Source organism: Geotrypetes seraphini, chromosome 1, assembly GCF_902459505.1.
Source record: "Geotrypetes seraphini chromosome 1, aGeoSer1.1, whole genome shotgun sequence".
Taxonomy (NCBI): Eukaryota; Metazoa; Chordata; class Amphibia; order Gymnophiona; family Dermophiidae; genus Geotrypetes; species Geotrypetes seraphini.
Genome location: NC_047084.1, coordinates 403,921,431 through 403,943,628, shown reverse-complemented (window position 1 = coordinate 403,943,628; position 22,198 = coordinate 403,921,431). Strand labels below are relative to the sequence as shown.

The following is a 22,198-nucleotide window of genomic DNA, read 5'->3' as shown; positions in this document are numbered from 1 at the left end:
CCCCCCCACTTTACTTTATACAGATTGTGCCGCGTTGTGGGAACCCCCCACATTTTACTGAAAACTTCACTTTTCCCCTAAAAAACAAGGAAACAGTTAAGTTTCCAGTATAATGAGGGAGGTTACAACCCCCTACAACACCACCGCGATCTGTATTAAGTAAACTGGGGGGTTCCCCAACCCCCCCATCGGAGCCCCTAAAAACACTCTTTTTCTTCGGCGCACGCTTCCGTCTTGCGCTCAGTTGTTGGCACACGCCTTTACCTTCAGCGGTTTTATCTATGAACCTTCTCGCGCTCACCTTCCGGAGCTCAGTTGTCTTGCGCTCAATTGTCTTGCGCTCACCTGCCGGCGCTCAGTTATCTTGCGCTCAATTGTCTTGCACTCACCTGCCGGCACTCAGTTGTCTTGCGCTCAATTGTCTTGCGCTCACCTGCTGGTGCTCAGTTGTCTTGCACTCACCTGCTGGCGCTCAGTTGTCTTGCACTCACCTGCCGGCGCTCAGTTGTCTTGTGCTCAATTGTCTTGTGCTCACCTGCCGGAGCTCAGTTGTCTTGCGCTCACTTGTCCCGCTCGTGCACATTACGGAAAATAATTTGCGCTCAATTGTCTTGCGTTCAAATGTCTTACGTTAGGTTGTCTTCGCGCTCACTTGTCTTCATGCTCAATTGTCTTGCGCTCAGTTGTCTCGCGCTCAGTTGTCCAAGCCACTTTGTCCGCGCACGATTGTCTTGTGCGCAATTGTCTATGAACCTAACATATAGCCAATAAAAATGATAAATGTGATGTAATCTGTAACTAGGCGGTACCCTAGGCTACTATAAATATTATGCCGATGGGTATAATGAGAAGAGAGGAGAGTGAGGAGTCAGACCCAAAAGAACATCAACTTTCCATTTCATATGTATGCTATCCTTTGTAGCCAATATGCTGTACTTTACTATTTCATATGAGTTGCTTATTATTAATAAACCTATCTTATAACAGCGATTTGGTTTATTGCGAGAATTTGTCTGTTTATGATAAAATTTTGCAGCATCTTATCTAATCTAATCTAATGTTGAGTTTTGTATACTGAGACTTCAATCCAGGAAAGCTCGACTTAGTTTACAGCGATTAAGTTAGGCTAGTAAAGGCATATAGGAAGTTATCAGAAAGATTAGTTTCCAAAATGTTTAGTAAACAGAATAGTTTTCACAGACTTACAACAAAAAAAAAAGAAAGGGAACCAGAACTTCTTAAACGAAGTGGAAGATCATTCCAGAGTTGGGTAAACTTAAAAGACAGAGATTGGCTAAGAGTCTTGATTCTTTTAATACCTTTACTAGATGGACAGGACAGGTTGAATTGTTGGTCACCCCTTGCAAAACAGAATCTATAAGAGTTCCATGATAAAGGGACTAGGGGAGTAAAAATACCAAAGAGAATTTTAAAAGTGACACAAGCACATTTGAACTGGACTTTAAAATATACAGGGAGCCAGTGAAGATTGTAAAGCAGTGGGGTCACATGATCAAACTTACACTTCCCAAAAATCAATCTAGCAGCTGTGTTCTGGACTAATTGTAGTCTAGTGAGGCAGGTTTTAGTAATAGTAAGATAAAGAGCATTACAATAGTTGAGGTGAGAAAGAATAATCGACTGAACCAAAATAGAGAAGTGATGTTGATGAAAAAAGGTGTCTGACCTTTCTTAGCATGCGTAAGTTGAAAAAACATTTCTTAATCACAGAGTTGATTTGATCCTTAAAAGAAAGTGAGGAGTTGAAGAGGACTCCTAGAATCCTGGTAGAAAATTCAATTTGTAGGGAGGATCCAGAAGCCAGTACTACAGACCTAGGGAGACAATTCAATTTTGGACCAAGCCACAACAGTTTCGTCTTAGACGCATTCAATTTCATCCAAACAGACTGGGCCCACATTAGAAGTTTAGAAATACAAAGATTTATTTTAGGCACTAAATCAATAGTATCCGGATCTATCTCTATTAAGATAAAAATGTCATTAGCATACGTGAGTAAGGTTTCATAAGTAGACAATTTGAAAACATTGAGAGTGGTCATATAGAGGTTAAATAAAATTGGTGAAAGCCGAGAGCCTTGAAGAACTCTACAGGAAGGTTGCCATGGGACAGATGAATTGTCATCAAAGTTCACTGAGTAAGAGCAATACAAAAGAAATTTAGAGAACCAGTCCAGAACTAATTGGTGGAGACCTATATCTGAGAGTAGCTGAAGAAGGATATCATGGTGAACCACATCAAATGCTGCAGACAGGTCAAATTGGAGTAGAATAAAATATTTGTTTTGAGATTGAATTTGTTGGATTTTAGAAAGAAGAGAAATCAATAAAGTTTCAGTGTTAAAATTAGGACAGAATCCATGTTGAAATGGCTAGAGAAGGGAGAATTTGTCAAGGTAGTCCAAAAGTTGACTAGCTACAATTGATTTTAGCATTTTTGTCAGTATAGGTATATTGGCAATCAGATGATAGTGGGAAGAAACAGTAGGATCTAAGTCATCTTTTTTTTAAAAGCGGTAAAATTATTATTTGGCCCATAGAATGTGAAAAATAGCCTGTTTCCAGAGAGAAGTTAAGTAAAATGGTCAGCCATGTAATAGCTTGAGGAGGTATATTAGTGAATAAATAAGATGGGAAAGGATCCAACGAGCATTTACATTTGTTCATCCTTTCACATAATCTAAAAACTTGAGATTCAGAAACTAGAGAAAATGAATGCCAGAAGTGATCAGTTGGAATTTCCTCTAAAGGATTTTTACAATGAACAGAAAAGAAATTGATTTCAGTTGTTGGAAAAGAATGTCTAATAAGAGAGATTTTATCTTGAAAAAAGCAAGCTAAAGCTTCCGCAGAAGGAGATGAAAGCTAATCAGGTTTAGGTCAGCGAATGCCAAAGCTTAAAAAGAATGCTGCTTTGATTGGAAGACTCAACTATTTTACAGCCATAATAAGATTTTCTTGCTTTCTTGAGTTCAAGATTATAGGATCTAAGTGCACTTCGCCAAACTGACTTATCCAATCAGAAGGGATTTTTTATAACTTCTACAATTTTGTTTTAAAATTCTGTGAGAGGGTAGAAACCATGGTGCATTATGAGTTTCAGTGATCTGTTTAGTAGTAACTGGAGCTAAAGAATGGTAAATGGATCCTGTGAGAGAATTCCATTTGGACTACATTACATCAATAGAATCATCTCTGGGAGAACCTGGGAGAGTAGTTAAAACTTGGGACCAGAAAAGTTCTGGAAAAGTTTTCTTTTGAAAAGAAACAGTTTTTTTCTTTGGTAATTGAGTCAAGATAGAAGACATAAAAACAGGACGTGAAAACTCACCAAGAAAAGGACCGATTGCCAGCGAATAGAATCAATAAAAGTCTGTTGAGAAGTGTGATCAAAGAAACTAACCAGGTCTAAAGAGTGACCTTTTCATTGGTGGGGGTAAAGGGAGCGCATGTAAAACAAAATCAGAGGTATCTCTGTCAGTAATGTCTTCTAAATGAAAATTTAATTCCCCTATCACCAAAAGTCTATGAAATTTCATAGTAACATTAGCTATCATATCTAGAACTAAAGGAGAAGATTTATTCCATGGGATAGGAGGTCTGTAAAAAAGAAGGATGCCAAGCTGGTAGGAAGAGCATTCATCTTTAACAGAAGTCAGCATATATTCTAATTCTGGGTTGCTGGCCTTTTCGAGTAATTGAACATTAAAAAATGATTTAAATAAGAAAGCTAATCCACCACCTTTTTCATTAAGTCTATGAGAAAAACGACTTTTAAAACCCTTTGAGCAAAAGTATCATCCTGAGAGATCCAAAATTCAGTAACACACATGAAGCCTGGATCTAAATCAAATAATAAATCTCTGATTTTCTGGCGTTTGTTCCAGACGGATCTAGCATTACAATAAAGGACTGGGACCTGGGTCAATTTCTTCTGGAAAACTTTTCCATTACCTACAATTATAGGAATTTTCAAACTTAAGCAAGAACAATCTGTAGGAATTGATTCTTAAAAAACAGGGGAAGTTAGACTTATAGAATAAATAGTACTAAAATTTAAGCAAAGTAAAAGCACAAGCCAGATGGTAAAATCTATACTGGTAAAAAAGAGATATCTATGATAGTAAAATAGAGGCTATATGCCCAAAAGACAAAGAATTTAGTGCCTTATATACCTAAACAATATGAAGATAAAATTGTTGTGTGACCCCAGTAGTACAAGAGATAACACAATGTAAACCTAAAAGAATAAAAACTATATGCTTAAAAATAATATGAAAACTAAATTTAAATAGTATTCTTATAAAATTTATTTGGTTGGGTAAAACTCCTAGAGTGGCTTTGGTATCTTTACAAAGACCAATTTCAGAGGGAGGGGTATATTTTCCCAATTTTTATAGGTATCATCAAGCCTATATTTTGTGCCAGGGTATGTATTGGGTCCTCCCAGAGCTCATGGAAAAACTCCCAGATTGGTTGTGGATAGAATGGCAACTCATGTCTCCATTACGCCTTTGTCATGTGCTCAGTATCAAAATGCCTAGTTACAGTAAAAATAACTGAATTTTAGCTGATACATGGAAAACATTGCGGTATGTAAGTAATTTAACAACTATTCCAATTCACAAATCTATAAATCAATCTATATGGGTGAACTCCAAGATTCAAATTGGCGGAGAAAGGCTCGTCTGGAAGCATTGGATGATTGCAGGAATACGTATATTAGAAGATGTTATTTCTAATGGTAAAATACTTGAATTTTCACAGTTGCAACATAAATATGGACTTAATAGATCTGAAAGTTTTAGATGGTTGCAGCTGAAGCATGCCATTCAGGCGGGTTTCCCTGACTGGAAAAACCTTAATAATCATTATAGTATGGAGTTCCTATGTTTTCAGGCAGACTTCTTGGGTCACCAGGCCGCCCAGTGGTATAAATTAGTAAATGGACTTATTAAAAAGAAATTAAACACTGGTCTTAGAGACATTTGGAGCATTGAGATTAAGCATCAAATTACTGCATCTCAATGGCCACAAATTTGGTCTTGGAGGATGAGATGTACAGTGTCAGCATCTATGAGACAAACTTGATTTTTTCTGTTACAGAGAGCGTTATGGACCCCTGTTCGGTTACAAAAATTGGATAGCTCTAAGTCTAATAGATGTTGGCACTGTCATCTTGAAGCAAGGACTTTAGATCATTTATTATTCTATTGTCCATTTATTATGAATTTCTAGAAATCAATTTGGGACCAAATTAATTGTTTATTAGATAACCCAGTGGCATTATCATATGATACTGTGCTATTTGGTATGGCAATGAGAGCAAAAAGTCAGATTTCTATAAACAATAACAAATTATTACTCATAATGACTGGTGTTGCCATTCAACAAATTACGTATAATTGGAAAAACTGGAGTAGATTAAATTATAATTTTTGGTGGAATTCCTTATGTCATATATATAAAATGGAGAGATTTCTGGCAATACAGTGGGGTAGTTTCAAGAAATTTCAAGATGTTTGGGAGCCATTAACAAAGTATTGTACTGATTAGATGAAATTTTCTTTTCCCTTAAATTTACAAGTTCAATTGTGAGGGAAGGGAGGGGGAATTTTATAGTTATGTATTGTATAAGTATTGATTATTTGATAGGTAAGGGGGGGGGGAAAGGGTGGGAGTTAAGTATTTATCACTGTTACCATTGATGATTATTAAGTGATATAGATATTGTTAATTTGTTTGGACATTTTATCACACTTATTGTAAGTTTGAAAATGAATAAAGAATTTAAAAAAAAAAAAAAAAAAGAAAACTAAAATGTAATGTTTCAAAATTTGTAAAGATCAAAATATCATTAAAATAAGGAGATATCACAAGCAGGGATACTCTTTTCATTCTAAACTTGGAACAATAGTAACAATATAATACTACCAAAAGGATCATAAGCAAATCTTAGCCGCTCAAGGAGTAGCTTCTCCAAGTCGCTTTGCAAAGGCACGTGCCTTTGCCATGCACCTTAACCGGCGCGCCGAACAGCAGTGCGCTGTTAGGCGCTGCTGATTTTAAACTGCTTCCGGCACAGGGCTCAGCTGTGTTGAGGGGGCGGAGCATCTGGTGACTGCGATGTACCTTTTTTTTCTCACCTGTTTGACCCCTAATCGTGAGAACCTAAGCACAGTTGTTTTTTTGTTTAATTCCAGCAGCTGCTTGCCTTGGTTAGGTTTTGTGGCTGTGAATCCTAAATTGTTTTAATACTGTTATCGCTGTTGTAGTTAAGGAAGCAATGAACATGTATTTCAAAGTTATTGCAATTGCATTTTGTTTTTATGATTCCTCTCCATTGGTAACATATGTACAGTCACTTACAAATCTATCCCTGGTAACAAAGCTCTAATCCAGGGGTGTCCAACCTTTTGGCTTCCCTGGGCCGCATTAGCCAAAAAAATTTTTTCTGGGGCCACACAAACACTAACACTAGACGATGAGCAAAAATATGATTGAGCAGGTCCCAAATGTGCAATCACTAATATAGAAGATGTATGTACCTAATAATAAACCTTCATTAAAGGGACACTGTGGAGAGGAACCCAAAAAGGCAGTAATACTCAGACTGAGTGATCCTCCATGTACACCGCTGACAGTGGGAGCAGCCACAGGCTTCCACATCCCCACTTTCATGAGCAGGGATGCGCGCTCCTGGCTTTCCCATTCACTTCTATCACAGCTACAGTAAGCCTCTTCAGAGGTGAGCGTCATCAGAGCGGGGATGCTGGATCAGCTGTCAGCAGCGCACGTGAAGGATCATTTAATCAGGGTAAATATTACTGTTTTTTTGGGCCTCCCACCTTGAGCTTAGACTCCCTCAAAATGAATATCTCCCCTGCTGTAGCTAGCCTCACCAACTGATGGCCACCTCCTCCCCCTCCAACTTCCCAAGTTCTGAGCTGGCAGCAATATTACAGAGCTGCTGCCTTCCCTCCCCCCCTTAGCTTTCATGCATGAAAGGAGAGGCAGCTTGAGGATATTGCCATTGGCTGCAAAGCTTGGAGATTTTGAGTTGCCAGACTGGAGGAAGATGTCTTCAGTTGGCATGGCTTGGGAATCCCCACTAGCTCAAGTATTTATAAATTGCACTCAGGCGGGGAGAAACTTTGGTGCCCATCCACTAATTTTGGGCTCCAGTCCCTCCCCCAAATCAGCTGTATATGACACCACCACTGAATACAAAAATAATTGTGATGACATATCCCAAAGCTAACATATTCCCAGTGGCATACCAAGGGGGGGGGGGGGGGTGGTCCGCCCCGGGTGCACACCCCAAGGGGGTGCACAGCTGGCCACCCACCGGGGAATAGGCTGCCACCAGGGAAAGGCTGCCACTGCCGTCATCAGGAACAAGCCGGCCGAGTTCTCCCTTCTTTTCTTCCCTGCAGGGCCGACCAACTCTTGCCGCCCGACGTCAATTCTGACATCGGAGAGGACATTCTGGGCCAGCCAATCGCTGCCTGGCTGGCCTGGAATGTCCTCTCCGACATTAGAATTGATGTTGAGCGGCGAGAATGGGTCTTCCGTTAGAACTCACAACCTAAGTGGCAGCCAGAGTAGCTTTTCTTTTCACATGCTCTCAGTAAGAGCCATAACTGGCAGATACCACTTGCGGGGAACGAGGAATAATGCCAGACTATATTTTCAGGGAGTGGGCAAAGGAATAAAAGAAAGGGGTAGTGCTGGACAAGAATGATGGACTAGACCAGTGGTTCCCAACCCTGTCCTGGTGGACCACCAGGCCAATCAGGTTTTCAGGATAGCCCTAATGAATATGCATGGAGCAGATTTGCATGCCTGTCACTTCCATTATATGCAAATCTCTCTCATGCAAAGTGCTGGATCGGGGAGAGGACAGGAGAAAGAGAAGGACCTAATGCTGTCAGCAGATAGATTAAGAGAGAGTCTGATGCTACAGATGGGAAAAGGGGGCTGATATTGAGGCTGGATGTTGAGTTGGGAGAAAGATCTCATGACTTGGCTAGAAGAAGGATGAGAGAAGGGGGTTGATTCTGGCAGATGGAGGAGGAGATGGAGAAGAAGGAGATGGGAGAAGAGGGCTGATGGCAGTGCTGGGGCATGGAGAAGAGAGTCTGATGGTGGCAGATGCTGGGACTGATGGTTGAGCTGGAGGAAGGGTCTAATCAGGGCAGGATTAATTAGTTGAGGGCTCCAAGGCACAAGTCCACTGGGTCCCCTGCCATACGGTAGTTCTGGGCCGCGGGTGTTCGCCGTCTTGCCAGTTCCCTCCTCCGTCTTGCAGTGTTCGCTCAAAGCCGCGGGCAGAGGCTCCTACGCGCCTCCCGCGGCTGATCAGGAAGTGTTCCCTCTGATATCACGTCAGAGGAATGCTTCCGGGTCATCCGCAGAAGGCACGCTGCCCATGGTTTTGAGTGAACGCTGCAGCAAGACGGAGGAAGGAGCCAGCAAGACAGTAAACAACTGGGAGCGGCAGAGGAATTTTGTGTGCGAGTGGGCTGCACAAAATTCTTCACGGGGCTGCATGTGGCCCACGGGTTGGACACCCTGTTAACTGTTTATATCCCTTTCTGTCAGCATGCATCCTAGTGAACATGTGCTATTGGAGTACGTGGGAACCAATGCCTGACTAACTTTTCCTTTTAACTCCTTAAACTTTTTTTCTCCTGAAACTTGAAACCTCTGTGTTCAAAAGTATTTCTTAGAATGGACTAATGTAAGTAAAATTTTCTTTACTGTACACTCATGGAATTTACATTTTCAAAGCTGTCTTTCTAAGACTCCTTTCTTCATAAAAAGGAGCGTTTCTTCAACACAAATAAAGTCTTTTCCTGGCCTTTGCCCAAAGTACCAATGAGTGAAATAGGGTAATTTGAGATATAACTTTAAACATACACGGATTTAAACCTTCATTGTTTTGCACACTAAGGTGTCCCCCTGACCGTATTTGGTTTCTATGTATGACCGAAGGACCTGAGCAGAGCTAGGGAAGCCTGCTGTTGTATGGATTTATGACAGGTCTATTAGACTGGCAAGTGAAGCCAGGATTGTGTTTTTGGATTTACGAGACTGGTGAGTGAAGCCAGCTGTAATTGTGAGAATTAATTTAGTTCTTATTTAGTTGTGAAAAGAATATCGAGTGTGAGAAGAGCCCACTAGGTTTCAGGTTCATGTTACTGTTTGTGTATACATTAATGAATGACCCCCGATTTTTATTGACTGATGAGCTTACCACAGATTAGCCAGCTGAGGTACACAGCACTGATTGGGAGATGACAGAGGAGCAAACAGAGGGTAACTTGACTCCAGATTTTCTTATCTCAGAGTCAAGTGAGGCTATGGTTTTTGAAGAGAGTGGTGCTGCAGCTGAAGCTTGGCAAGAGAGAATGGAAGTGGCTTGAAACAAACGTGAGTTTGCTGGATGTTTTCTGTGCTACCTTTTTCCTGGTATGCAGACTGTGGGTGCTGTAAGAGAAGGTATTTTTGGACTGTAAAGTTTCTGCATTTTTTTTCTCTGTGCTTTAAAACTAAGGGACTGTATCCTTCACTGTACAGAACAGTGATTAAACTAAGTCAAACGCTGGGCAGGAAACTCAGCTGTTTGTTCCTCTGATTCACTGATAACAGATCTTCAAGCTGTTAGCTGTTGCTATAGCAGCCCTTTGCACAGTGCCGGCATGTCTCTCTTAAATGTAGTAAAAATCTCTGTGAGTAAATGCACTGCTAATTACCATCCTGGTTTATGACTGTCTCTGGGCCTTTTGCCTAGAAGTGAAAACTTTCAAACATTCCAGAATGAGGCTCTGGTGAAAAGGACTGTGATTAATTCACTTACCAAGCCCAGAGCCAGTGACTGGGTTAAAACTTGATTTTGGATTGCAATAGAAATCTTTTCTGTTGATTATATTTTGTTTATGCTTTCATGAAAACCTGTGATGAGCTTACAAAGTTCACTATGTTTGTGCTGCATTACTAAGCTCATGGTTTGGACTGATTTTGAGGTCATTGGTCAAATAAAGTACATTTTTTTTTCTTACAGCCGTTCTGACTAAGTGGTGTTCTTTGAAAGACCAATTGGAAGAGCAATTCTAGGTGGTCCCCTAGGGATAAACAACTTGAAAGGCTTTCCTAGTTTCAGGGGGACCACGCCAGATTTAAGCAGTGTGTCACTACCTGGCATGCTCTTTGGGGGTACAGGTATGACAATAGATTCCTTTAAAAAGATTCAGGTGTGTCACAACCAATGTGTTCTGTAAAAATTAAAGTCCTGTATTTTATATGAATTATTATATATGAATTATTATATATTTAGGACACTACTTTTAAAAAGAAAAAAGTATTATTATATCCCCATATATTTATAAAGTGGTGTCTTTATTGACACCTAAATGTGTTGCAATTTTGGTTTTATATGTTTTTAAATTTTAGTTTATCATTGATGTAGAAATTATTTCATTATGTACGTTACAATTATGTGAGACAAGATAATGTGAAAAAATCACTCCATTTGTAGCCACAGGAAGCCTACAAAGCAAAAGAAAAAGCCTCAGTTTATAGGAAAGGTGTACCCACCCCCTTCCACCCCGACATCATTGGCAAAAAAACTTTCGCAAGTGAGGGCTTTTAAATCAAGAGAAATAGCCAAAGGGGGAAAAAAATGTGCTGCAGGAATCATTGTGTACACAATTGGGCCAATGATCGTTTTGTGGCAGAGCGCCACTGCTTCAGGGCCTATACAATTCCCAGCTATCCTGCAACGAATGAAAATGCATCAGATAAAAATACCTGCTTGACTTTTTCCACAAAAGAAACCAGGAACTTCTGTTCCTTTACTCACTGTGCGAAGATCCAAACTTCTGCATATCACCACAGAAGTGCTCATGCTGGGAAACGACTATTAGCAACGCCTCCCACCCAATCAGGTACAACAGACACATGATTGGAGAAGAGTGCATCCTGGCTAGTCAATCTGAGCCCGGGAAACAAGTTCATTCACAAAAAAAACAGAAAACTACTATACGGGAGTAGGAATATCACAAAAGGTGTAAATGTGATTGTAATTATAAGCATGGAACACGCTGAGAGAGCAGCAAGCATGGAATATGCTCTCAATAAAAATAAAACTAATCAATGTTGGCATCAAGTCCAGCGTTGTTCTCTCCGCTGGAACATGAGCCATTTGTCCCCCCCCCCTTCCCCCCACGTGGACTCTTAGGAATGTAATCGAGAACCACGCATTGCAGCTGGAAAAAGTCATGACTGTGTGTCATGCAATGTTGTACCATGGGGGCATTCACTAGTCCTCTGTTGATGGCGCTTCTGTGCTCATTAAAACGCAGACATAAGGAACCTACATCTTGGACATACTAGTCTGCAGTTTTCTTTTTGCTTTTCGCTTGTCTACCCAACATATGCCAACTTGCACAGACAAATGATACAATAGATGACATAATCTGTTTACACAATACTCGCTAGGAAGTTCTTCTTTACCCAACGAGTGGTGGACACCTGGAATGCGCTTCCAGAGGGCGTAATAGGGCAGAGTACAGTACAGGGGTTTAAGAAAGGATTGGACAATTTCCTGCTGGAAAAGGGGATAGAAGGGTATAGATAGAGGATTCTGCACAGGTCCTGGACCTGTTGGGCCACCGCGTGTGCGGACTGCTGGGCACGATGGACCTCTGGTCTGACCCAGCAGAGGCATTGCTTATGTTCTTATGTTATGTTCTTATGTACTCTTTAACCTTCAAGTTATTTTGTTTCATTCTTACTGTATTTTTTGGTTTCAGCTATTTTTCACAATGTATAATTTGCTCTTCATATTCTAACTAATTGAAACATAGAAAACAAGGTACATTTTTAAAAATTATCTTGCCCCATTTTTTTTCTTTTTCTCTTTTTGTTTTCTTCTTTCTCTTTTTGCCTCTTATTTTTTATTCTTGCATTCTTTTCCTTCTCCTTTCTTTTGCTTTCCATAAATGCCATTTTTCTAATCTTTGTCGTTCTTTGGATGTAATCTTTTGCAGGATCTAATTACATGTGAAATACATTCCTTTAAAAAGATTCAGGTATGTCACAACTAATGTGTTCTGTAAAAATTGTGGTCCTGTTTTTTTACATGAAACTTTGCCTTAATGAATCACTATATATTTAGGATGCAACTTTAAAAAAAAAAAAAAGAATTATGTCTTTATTGACACTTTTCAATGCCAGAACTCTGAAAATGTGTATATTGGCTTCATCAATGGCTAGATGTACAAAACTCTAGCAGGGTATTTATGGAATAGAGAACAACCCTGCTGGATTAAATAATGATTGGCAGGCTTTTTTAGGAACGCTGTAGTTTTTTCATTCATGCATTTGTCTTTTAGCTTAATTTTTTACAGTACTTTTCTATGACATCTTTTTGCATTTCCAGTGATTGTTTTTGTCCTGTTTTAGTACCTGTAGTGTACGTTCCCTGTGCTATGTGCCGCGACGTGTTTACGTCTCTGATGCCAAACTTCATCTAAAAGTTCAGTTGATGTTTTTTCCCCGCTATGAACAGTGAAGAAAGATTTTTTTCTAAAGATCATTTTGCTTAGCTCTTGAGGTACCCTTCGGTTTAGTCTCAAATTAATCACTATGCTATGTTTTTCAATATTCACGTTGAGACTTTGCTAGTTTAAGTGGTTATAACTGCTAATACATTTTTTGGTTTGTGCTTCAGAGACTGACATCCTGCATGTAAGACTGTTTGTCTTATTAGCCTTATCCGTTTGGCTTCCTGAAGAAATGAAACGTGGCACATCGAGGCCAAAGAATTCTAACTAAAAGATAAGTTTTTAATTTTCAATACATTTAGAAATATTACTTATTGTAACGTTGGAAGTCCTGCAATGATTTGGTGGTGAGGTTTTTTGGGGAACTTGCTCCCCTTTTTCCTCTATGCCTCTGAGCGCAAATGTCCTATATAAAACTCACATAAGTTAAATTCCTATCATATTTTTGTGCAAGCGTGTTGTTTATTATTTACTAATTTATGTTGATCATGTCACAAAGCCACTGGCCCTTTAGATCATATTTTCTTTCATTGTTCTCACTTACAGGTATACTGGTCTGAAATTTGGTCCACCATCAGCAAATTATTCCCTATTAAAGACTCTATGAATCAAAATTGTTCAAATGTTTATTGTTAATCATGCTGAAAACCATATTATCTCATTGGAAAGACTTCACTTCTCTAAGCTATAATGCATGGTGGAATACTGTTTGTTTTTATGCTAAATATGAAAAGATAGCTATGGAAAACAAACCAACACATTATCATCATTTAATAAAGCATGGTCAGGGGTTATGGAATATTGTATGTCATCTTGCAATTGAATCTTTTTTCCTTTACACAATCTTCTTTTCATTTATATGTAACATACTAAATACACATTATATGCTGTGTATATTGTTCTGAAACTGGAGCTTCTTATACTTTATACTTTGTATTATTGAAATTGTATTGTTTTATCCTGCAAGTCTATTGTTATAATAATAATTGGTTGTTCTTTTTTCTTACGAAAATAATAAAACAGAAAATAATTGAACACACAAAAAAATAAAATCTTAACATATATGTGGTTTTGGACTTTTCACAGAAATCGATTTATTGTTCAACTTAAACAATTTGAAAACAAGGCCCATATACAGTATTCATTCTTTCCTCATTTTCTTTAAATAGTATTTTTGGTCCAATAGTTCAGATGGAACAGAGCTCCATTGGACAATGTACCATGAGACTTTCTCTGCAATTGCTCAAGGAATTGTTCTTATTTTTATATCTCTTGCTCAGACACGTGATGCTCAGCAATAGCTAATAAATCTTTCTATATAGCATATCGATTACATTTCTTCCTGCCTTCATTATAAATGATGTAATATCCTATGAGAGTTTTCAAAATTAACCCTAATCAAAAGAATGTCAAATAATACACAAAAATAAGTAAACCATGAATAGCACATTTAATTATTTTTATTTCTAACATACAGAAATCAGACTTTTTCTACAGATGTATTTCATAGCAAAGTATATATAACATTAAATATTATCTTATTCTTTTGGCATTATTATATTGGTTATATTAAAAGGAAATTTAGAAATGAATTTCAGATATTTTTCAGCTTCAAATTCTTCTGGATTCTACATGTTGCTTACTCATTCAGCTGGCAGAGCAAAGCAGATCCTTTGGCTATCCAGTAGTCACTAGGTTTGTTTGAAGGTAATAAGACCGTCACCACAAAATTTGTAGAATGACCTGACAACAAAGAAGTAAAAAAAAAAAAAGCACAGTTACTTACCATAACAGGTGTTATCCAGGGACAGCAGGCAGATATTCTCCCGTATCCACGGAGCCCCGATGTAGACAACTGCACAAGCAATCTTGTTTGAAGAACTTTAGAAAGTTTGCAACTGACCGCACCACGCATGTGTGAGTGCCTTCCCGCTCAACGCAGGGTGCATGTCTCCTTAGTTCAGATAGCTAGCTAAGAAGCCAACCAGGGGAGGTAGGTGGGTTGTGAGAATATCTGCCTGCTGTCCCTGGATAACACCTGTTACAGTAAGTAACTGTGCTTTATCCCAGGACAAGCAGGCAGCATATTTTCACGTATGGGTGACCTCTAAGATAACCAGAATGGGATGGGAGTTGTAGAAAATCAAATTTGAAAACCTGAGAGGCCGAAAAGTTCCAGACAAGAATGAAGGTGAAAGAAATGAACTGAGGAGGAAAAAAGAGCAGCTTCATCTATTATGAATCAAAGTAGATTGAGAAAAGAATATGGAAGCTGCCAAACTGGAATCGTTGAAGAGCTGGGACTTGACTGATTAAGAACAGCCCAGCCAAAATATAATACAACCAGATGCAAGCAGCCAACTGGTTGAATATTAGACACCTGGAAACAGGATGTCCTAACTTGTTAATGTCGAAAAAGACAAAAAGTTGTAGAGATGATCTGTGTGATATTGTCTCCTGCAAAGAAGCAGCTAATGCATGAGTGCAGGCAAAAGTAGGAAGAGTAGATTCTTCTAGATGAAAATAAGAGTTGAAAAAAAAATAGAAGTAGTACAGTCAAGTGATTGGAATAAAAATCAGTAAAATATGAGAATAAATTTGAAATCAGTGACAAGCAGTGATAGAAACTGTGAATGAGTATGAAGCACACTGTTGTCGTGTAAGAAACGCTGTAAAAAGTGGATTCATTACTTATGGTTCAAGTCCCTTTACTCCTTTGGCAGAAATGCAAGAGAGAGGAGAACTGTTGAAGGAGAGAACAGAAGACATTGATCCAAATGAAAACTTCCGTAAGTGAACAGGAGCCACATACTACTAGAAAAGATCTTACATAAATCTAGAAATGCAAGGATGAGCATAAATAGATGTACCATCCACTGGCCGACAAAGAGCTCTAAAAGAAGCAAGTTTGAGCTCAGAATCCGACAAATAGAGGAAGGAAGTCAAAATCAGAGAAAAAAAAACACAGAGGTGACTTCAGAATCTAATGAGGCAGAAGACATCTAGTGAAACAAAAGTGTCAAATATTGTTGGATATACTGCAAAATGGCAGGAGTACTGGAAGCTGCGAATATGAATGCAATAGGCTGAGAGAGAAAAGAGGAACAGCTTGAAAAATAGCAATCTGTCAGGAGGCAGAACTGAAGCTTGGAATGTAGATCGAACCTTGACTCTGCATAAGAATAGATGGAAAGATCAGCAGAGGTATTGACATCAACCAAGTTGAAAAGAAAAGAATTTCAAGGTCGTATGAGCCACCAAGGAGCTACTGGAAGCATGGTGGCAAAATTCCATTTTAACTGGACAAGCATCAGAAAGGAAAAAGGAAGACTAGGCACAGCTGGAACTAATTCTATTCGACTAGTACAAGAGAACAACGGCTACTTGTAGATGAGACTCATAAGCTGTCGTGAAATGATCAGCAAGGAAAGGCGCAAGAAAAACTACTTGTGGAGTTTCCCATATAGAAGCAATGAAATGGAGAATTGCTGAACCCAAAGTCCAGGCATGAAGATGAAACAAAAAAAATATATATTTTTTTTTAAAAGCGTGGCTGCCAGGAAAAGTCACACTCCCTGAAATGGAAAAAAACAGTTTTGAGAAAGTGTCTAATACCGAACTGGTTAAGGCTTTTGTTAGCTAAAAACAGCAAGAGCGCTCCACTTGTTTAGGTAATAGAGCCAATCAGTAAGTGAAGGTCCGCACGGAATAGAAGATCTGAGAAAACAAGACTGTGAAGCAAAGAGCATAGCGATGAGCTTAGCCATAATAGAGTTAGTAATCCATGACTGGGAGTCACGTAATAAGAAACAACTCGGGACTGCAGAGAAAACCTTGCAAAAGGAATCATATGGGCTGTGAAGGCTAGGCACTCTATGCATAGAGTAGAAACATTGGATCAGAAACAGCCAAATATAGATAGAATGTGCTGGTTTTTCTGAGTAATGAAAAAACACCCTTAGAGAAGAGCAAAACCTGAGACATAAGATGCTGCTCAAGCCTGATGATCAGGGAACAACCCCAGAACCCCAGAATTTAGATAAAAATGAATATGGTCTAGATGCAGGGTTGATAAAAAAACAAATAAATTCCCTGAGATCCAGAGAGTATAAGCCGTCGATCAGATAGGGAAATAGAAGATATATAGTAGAACAAGTATGTTGTTCCTGGATAAAGAAAAGGGAAATGAAGTCCATGGTGTTCACTGAAGAATTAAGGGAAAAAACATCCTAAAAAGGATAAGGTGGCCTCCACCTCCCCAATAGCCACTCCCAAACCTCCGGGCTATATAGAAACAGGAAGAAGGATATAGGAGAAAAAGTATTGAGGCAATGAATGCCTGTAGGAAAAAAACAGGCTAACATTGGTGTTACAGTGGAGTTCGACTAAAAACAACCCAGTTGATCCTGCATGATAGCAATATCCATTGCAGGGTAGAAAAAAAAGGGCGGAGAACTAATTGATAGGTTTTCTACCTTTGGTAGTTTTTGCAAATCAAAGACGAAAGGAAGTCTAACTGAAGAACAAAACATCAGATTGTGACCTGGTCCAAGACATAGGATTGGTGGTAAAGTTGAGGTGTCTCAAAACCTTTACATTGAACCATCTTACAACAAGAGTCAAGTTTAGCAGGAACTGCTGGAACAGAGTGTGGAGTATCCAAATGTGTTTGAAAAGTATGTTCAATGATGATGATAGGCAGCTTAAGTGACTTTGTAGGAGGATGAGGAAGCTCCAAATCCTCCAAATGTTCTTTTGAATACTTGGAATCAGATTCTAGAGCAATAGTAGGATCTTTTACCCATTTGGTGAAGAAATCGAGGAAAAGAAACTGGCTCAGGCAGTGAAGAAACCTATGCATGAGCAATTTAAGTGATTACTGAAGAGGGTTGTAGAAACTCTAGGTGGCGTTATCTTTCTTCCTCCATACTTGAGGATTCAGACATTCATTTTCATTTCAAGTGTACAAAGTAATAACTGGAGAACTTAGAGTGTTGTGTCTTGGAAGGGACAGGTAATGCAGGATGTTTCTTCTGAGTAGTCTGAAAAAGGAACAACCGCTTCCATTTTGGTATGGAAGCTAAATAGCAGAGAGTTCCTCCCACAGGTTGTATAGTGATAGGGGGTTCTGCAACATCATGCCTGAAACCAGTGGTTGAAGAAGCAGAGAGTTCCTCCGGCAGGTTGTAAACTGAGAGGAGGCTCTTCGACATCATACTTGAAACAGAGATTAAATAAGCAAAGAGTTCCTCCAACAGGTTGTAAACTGATGAGAAGCTCTGCTATACTATGCCTGTACACAGTGATGAAGAAACAGAGAGTTCATCCAACAGGCTATATACTGATGGGAGGATCTGCTATTAGTCCATGTCTAACTGCATGCCCTGGAGGTACTGCAGGGTAGAGTCAAGAACAAAAGTCTATGGGTAGCTGAAGCAATTCCTTAGGCGGATGATTAATTCTAAACTTCTCCATGTTTCTTGGCAAACTTGGAGTCTGATTCTAGGGAAAAAACTCATCCCCAAGATACAAGATGTTCATCAATCTGTTGTGGAAATTAGGATCCATATCCATAATTTCAAACCACGGCATCTGTCACATGGCTACTGACAATGCTGCAAAACGTGAAGTCATCACAAAGGCATCATACCATGTGTACTCCTAGTGAAGGTCTGACTGAGATGATGACATCGACTTAGACATCGGGACAGCAGTTGATGTTGATGCCTACGATGGCGATGTCTTCCCCAAAGACGATGGTTTGGTAAACGATGCAGGCAGAGCACATAAGATCCCACCAGCAGTCTGGGCCCAAACCTTGAATGTAATCTACCAAATATAGATCTTAACAGCAGAGAGAATCCAACATCTGCTAGGTAAGGTGTTTTGTTTTGGGGTGTTCTTTTTTACAGTCCAATGAGATGAAAAAATAAAAATCCATATTGGAATGGAAAAAAACTAGAAGGAATGAGAATTCCAGTTGTCTGAAACCGAAAGTACTATATAGTGGACGACCTTCATCGTTATGGACAGAAGCACTGATACTAGTGATGAAAGAATGAAAATAGTACGGTACCCCCGGTACCGTCTATACCCTTGATACCCTCAACAAGCATCAGTACCATCATAGCATCTGTACCATCGGTGCATCGACAACGGCGTATTGACATCTGTGTATCGACATAGACAGCATGAACATCAACAGCATGGATATCAGTGCATAGATATCTGCACCATGGACATCGGTGCATAGACATCGGCACCATGGACATCAGTGTTTGGACCTCAACACCATGAACATCGGTGCATGGACATCGACACCATGGACATCTGTGTATTAACACCATGGACATTGGCACCATGGATCTTGGTGCATGGACATCGGTGCCTGGACATCAGCATCATGGACATCGGTGCATGGACATCGACACCATCGAAATCGGCTTCGATATTGGTGGCAGAAGTAAGACAGTAGTACCTATAAGGCCTGCTTGCCGGTACTTGAAGTGTTGCGTCTCGCACAATGAGGGAGTTAAGTATAAAATGCAACCCTCATGAAATTAGGCGAAATGCTAGATGGTCGCAGTAAAGGCGGCACGAATTGGCTCAATGCCATAATGACTTGCGTCATAGAACTTCAATGTTCTTGAAGATAGGTTGAAGATTCCCAAAACAAAGAGGACATCGACGAGGAAACCACCGCAGCCAAAATTTAATCTGTGGCTGAGGCAGTGTAAGAAGGCCAGGAAAACATATGAAAAGAAATAAATTAAAATTAGAAAGAAAATATATGCTTGAGCGGGAAGGCAAGGCAATAAAAACGAAGAGCATTAGAAAAGTTCTCATTTTTCCATGGAGCTAAGGAGATACGCAAACTGCATCAGGCAGGAAGGCACTCACGCATGCGTGGTGCGGTCAGTAGCAAACTTTCTAAAGTTCTTCAAGTAAGATTGCATGTGCAGCTGTCTGCATTGGGGCTCCCTGGATGATGTCACCCATACATGAGAATATGCTGCCTGTTTGTCCTGGAATAATGATAATTATACACTTTTATAAATTAGCTTCTGAAAAAGTCACACACATTATAAATTCATGATTAGACTGTCTTTGACATTTCTGGGATATAGACCGTACCGGTACTGTTAGATTTTAATATATGTGGTATTTAATACAGACCAGATACCCAGTCAAATAATGTTATAAACTAGTTTGACCCACATTTCAGTGTATGTTTGTGTAAGAAGCGTTACAAAATTAAAAATATAATAGTGAAGAGGTAACAGACTTACTGGTCAATATTCAGAAATGCCAAGCAAAACCACATAAAAATAACTGGCTATATTTACACCCTTATTTTCAAAGATGGAATTTATCCAGATAAATATTTTAAGGCGAGCTAACTACACATACCCGTATTGTTCAATATCAGCAGTGTTGCTTTACAACTTGAAACATCATCTTTTTCATGCTATATTAGCAGCCCATGACTGACAGGACCAAACTGTAGTTATTGTAGAAGAGGCCAATGATACAAGTAAAATGATACATGAAATACATGTGGCCATAGCATTTGTGTTGTTAACTCCAGCAACAGGGCACAACATGTAACGCCTAAATCATTGCATTGAAGGACTGCGTCAGTTACACTGATACAGTCTGCTTCTGTGCTACGCATTCAGGGAAATAAATTTAAAAGAGACATGACAGTTACAAGAAAGCTGTAAAGGCAAATAGGGAAGAACCAAAGACCTAATGAGAAGATTGTCTGTACTTTACCCTTCATGCATTGTTAGAATTTTACAGAAACACTGGATCAAAATAAAGAGATTATGATAGCTCATAAAAAAGGAAAGAAAATTAACATATAAGAAAACTGTACTACAATGCAACAGGCATTAACACTGAAGTAACAATCATACCCCTATGTCATGTACTCTTTTTTTAATGACACAGGAAGAATTTTAGCTGTGTAGCACTAGCCCTCCCCCTCCCGTGCCCCTAGAGGCACAAGGATAATCAATATTATGCAGATGTGGGAGCATCAGGAGATCAAGTGTAGACACAATATGTCAATGTCTAAAACAGTAAGCAGGTGACATGAAAATTTGCCTTTTTATTAGAAATATTATTTATTTATTTATTCAATTTTTCTATACCGTTCTCCCAGGGGAGTTCAGAACGGTTTACATGAATTTATTCAGGTACTCAAGCATTTTTCCCTGTCTGTCCCGGTGGGCTCACAATCTACCTAATGTACCTGGGGCAATGGGGGAATTAAGTGACTTGCCCAGGGTCACAAGGAGCAGTGTGGGTCCTCCCTCGTGAAGACTGACGTGAAGAACTTGTTTAACTTGTCAGCTATCTCTTTTTCCTCTTTTACTACTCCCTTTCTGTCTCCATCATCCAAGGGTCCCACTTCCTCCCTTGCTGGTTGCTTCCCCTTAACGTAACTGAAGAATGATTTGAAGTTTGTTGCCTCCCCCTCCAGTCTCTCTTCATATTCTCTTTTTGCTTTCCTTACCACTCGGTGACACTCCCTCTGGTGTTCTTTATGCTCCTTTTGGTTGTCCTTTGTTTGGTCATTTTTCCATTTATTGAACGATGCTTTCTTGTCACTTATCGCCATTTTCACTGCATTTGTTATCCACACTGGGTTTTTTGCTCTATTTTTTTTTTTGCACCCTTTCCTGAACTTGGGGACACACAGGTTCTGTGCTTCGTGCACCATGCCCTTGAGTAGTGTCCAGGCTTTTTCTACAGACTCTATCTTCCTTGCGTTGCCATTGAGTTTCTTTCCCACCATTTTCCTCATGGCATCATAATTCCCTTTTTTGAAGTTGAGTGTAGAGAGTTGCGCGGGGACAGAAATCCCACCCGTCCCCGCCAAAGTCTCACCCGTCCCCACCTGTCCCCGTGAGGAATCCCTCCGTCCCCACCCATCCCCGCGAGGAATCCCCTCCGTCCCTGCCCGTCCCCATGAGGAATCCCACCCGCCCCACCCGTCCCCACGAGGAATCCCCTCCGTCCCCGCCCGTCCCCGTGAAGAATCCCCTCCGTCCCCACCCGTCCCTATAAACTTCAGAAATAGTTATTTCATTTAATTATGCTACTGAATTAAAGGATCTGGTAGAAACCCATTTACAAATAAGCAAAAAGACTTTATTAATTTGGAAATATTAATTGGGAAGAATACATACTTTGTAAATGGGTTTCTACCAGAGCCTCTTTTGTTTATAAATTTTTATCAACACAACTAATATACTACTTTATCCTGCAGCAAAAAAAAAAGAAATAGAATTCTTTTCCTACCTTTGTTGCCTGGTTTCTGCTTTCCTCATGTTCTCATTCAGTTCCTTCCATCCACTGTCTTTCTTCCTTCTGCGTCTTCCATTTGCTCTGTTACTGTGCCTCTCCCTTTCTCCCCCCTTCCAAATTGGTCTGGCACCCATCTTCTTCCCTCCGCTCCCCCCATAGTCTGGCATCTCTGTCTTCTTCCCTGCCAGCGTCTTCTCCCCACTCTCTCTTCCCCATTTCCTTTCAGCGTCCTTCTCCCCCATCTTCCCCATGTCCTTTCAGTGTCCTTCTCCCCCCTCTGTCTTCCCCATGTCC

General features: G+C 39.8%; 1 protein-coding gene across 1 annotated transcript in view; it reads right to left on the bottom strand.

The window, feature by feature from the left end:
• Positions 1-14,033: 14,033 nt before the first annotated feature.
• The window catches only part of LOC117347325 (dynein heavy chain 6, axonemal-like), a 2,502,256-nt gene continuing 2,494,091 nt past the window's right edge, over positions 14,034-22,198 (bottom strand). Inside the window, 1 exon segment of the mRNA XM_033918113.1 lies at positions 14,034-14,332. Coding sequence (XP_033774004.1) covers positions 14,229-14,332 — 104 coding nt within the window. The 3' untranslated portion in view covers positions 14,034-14,228.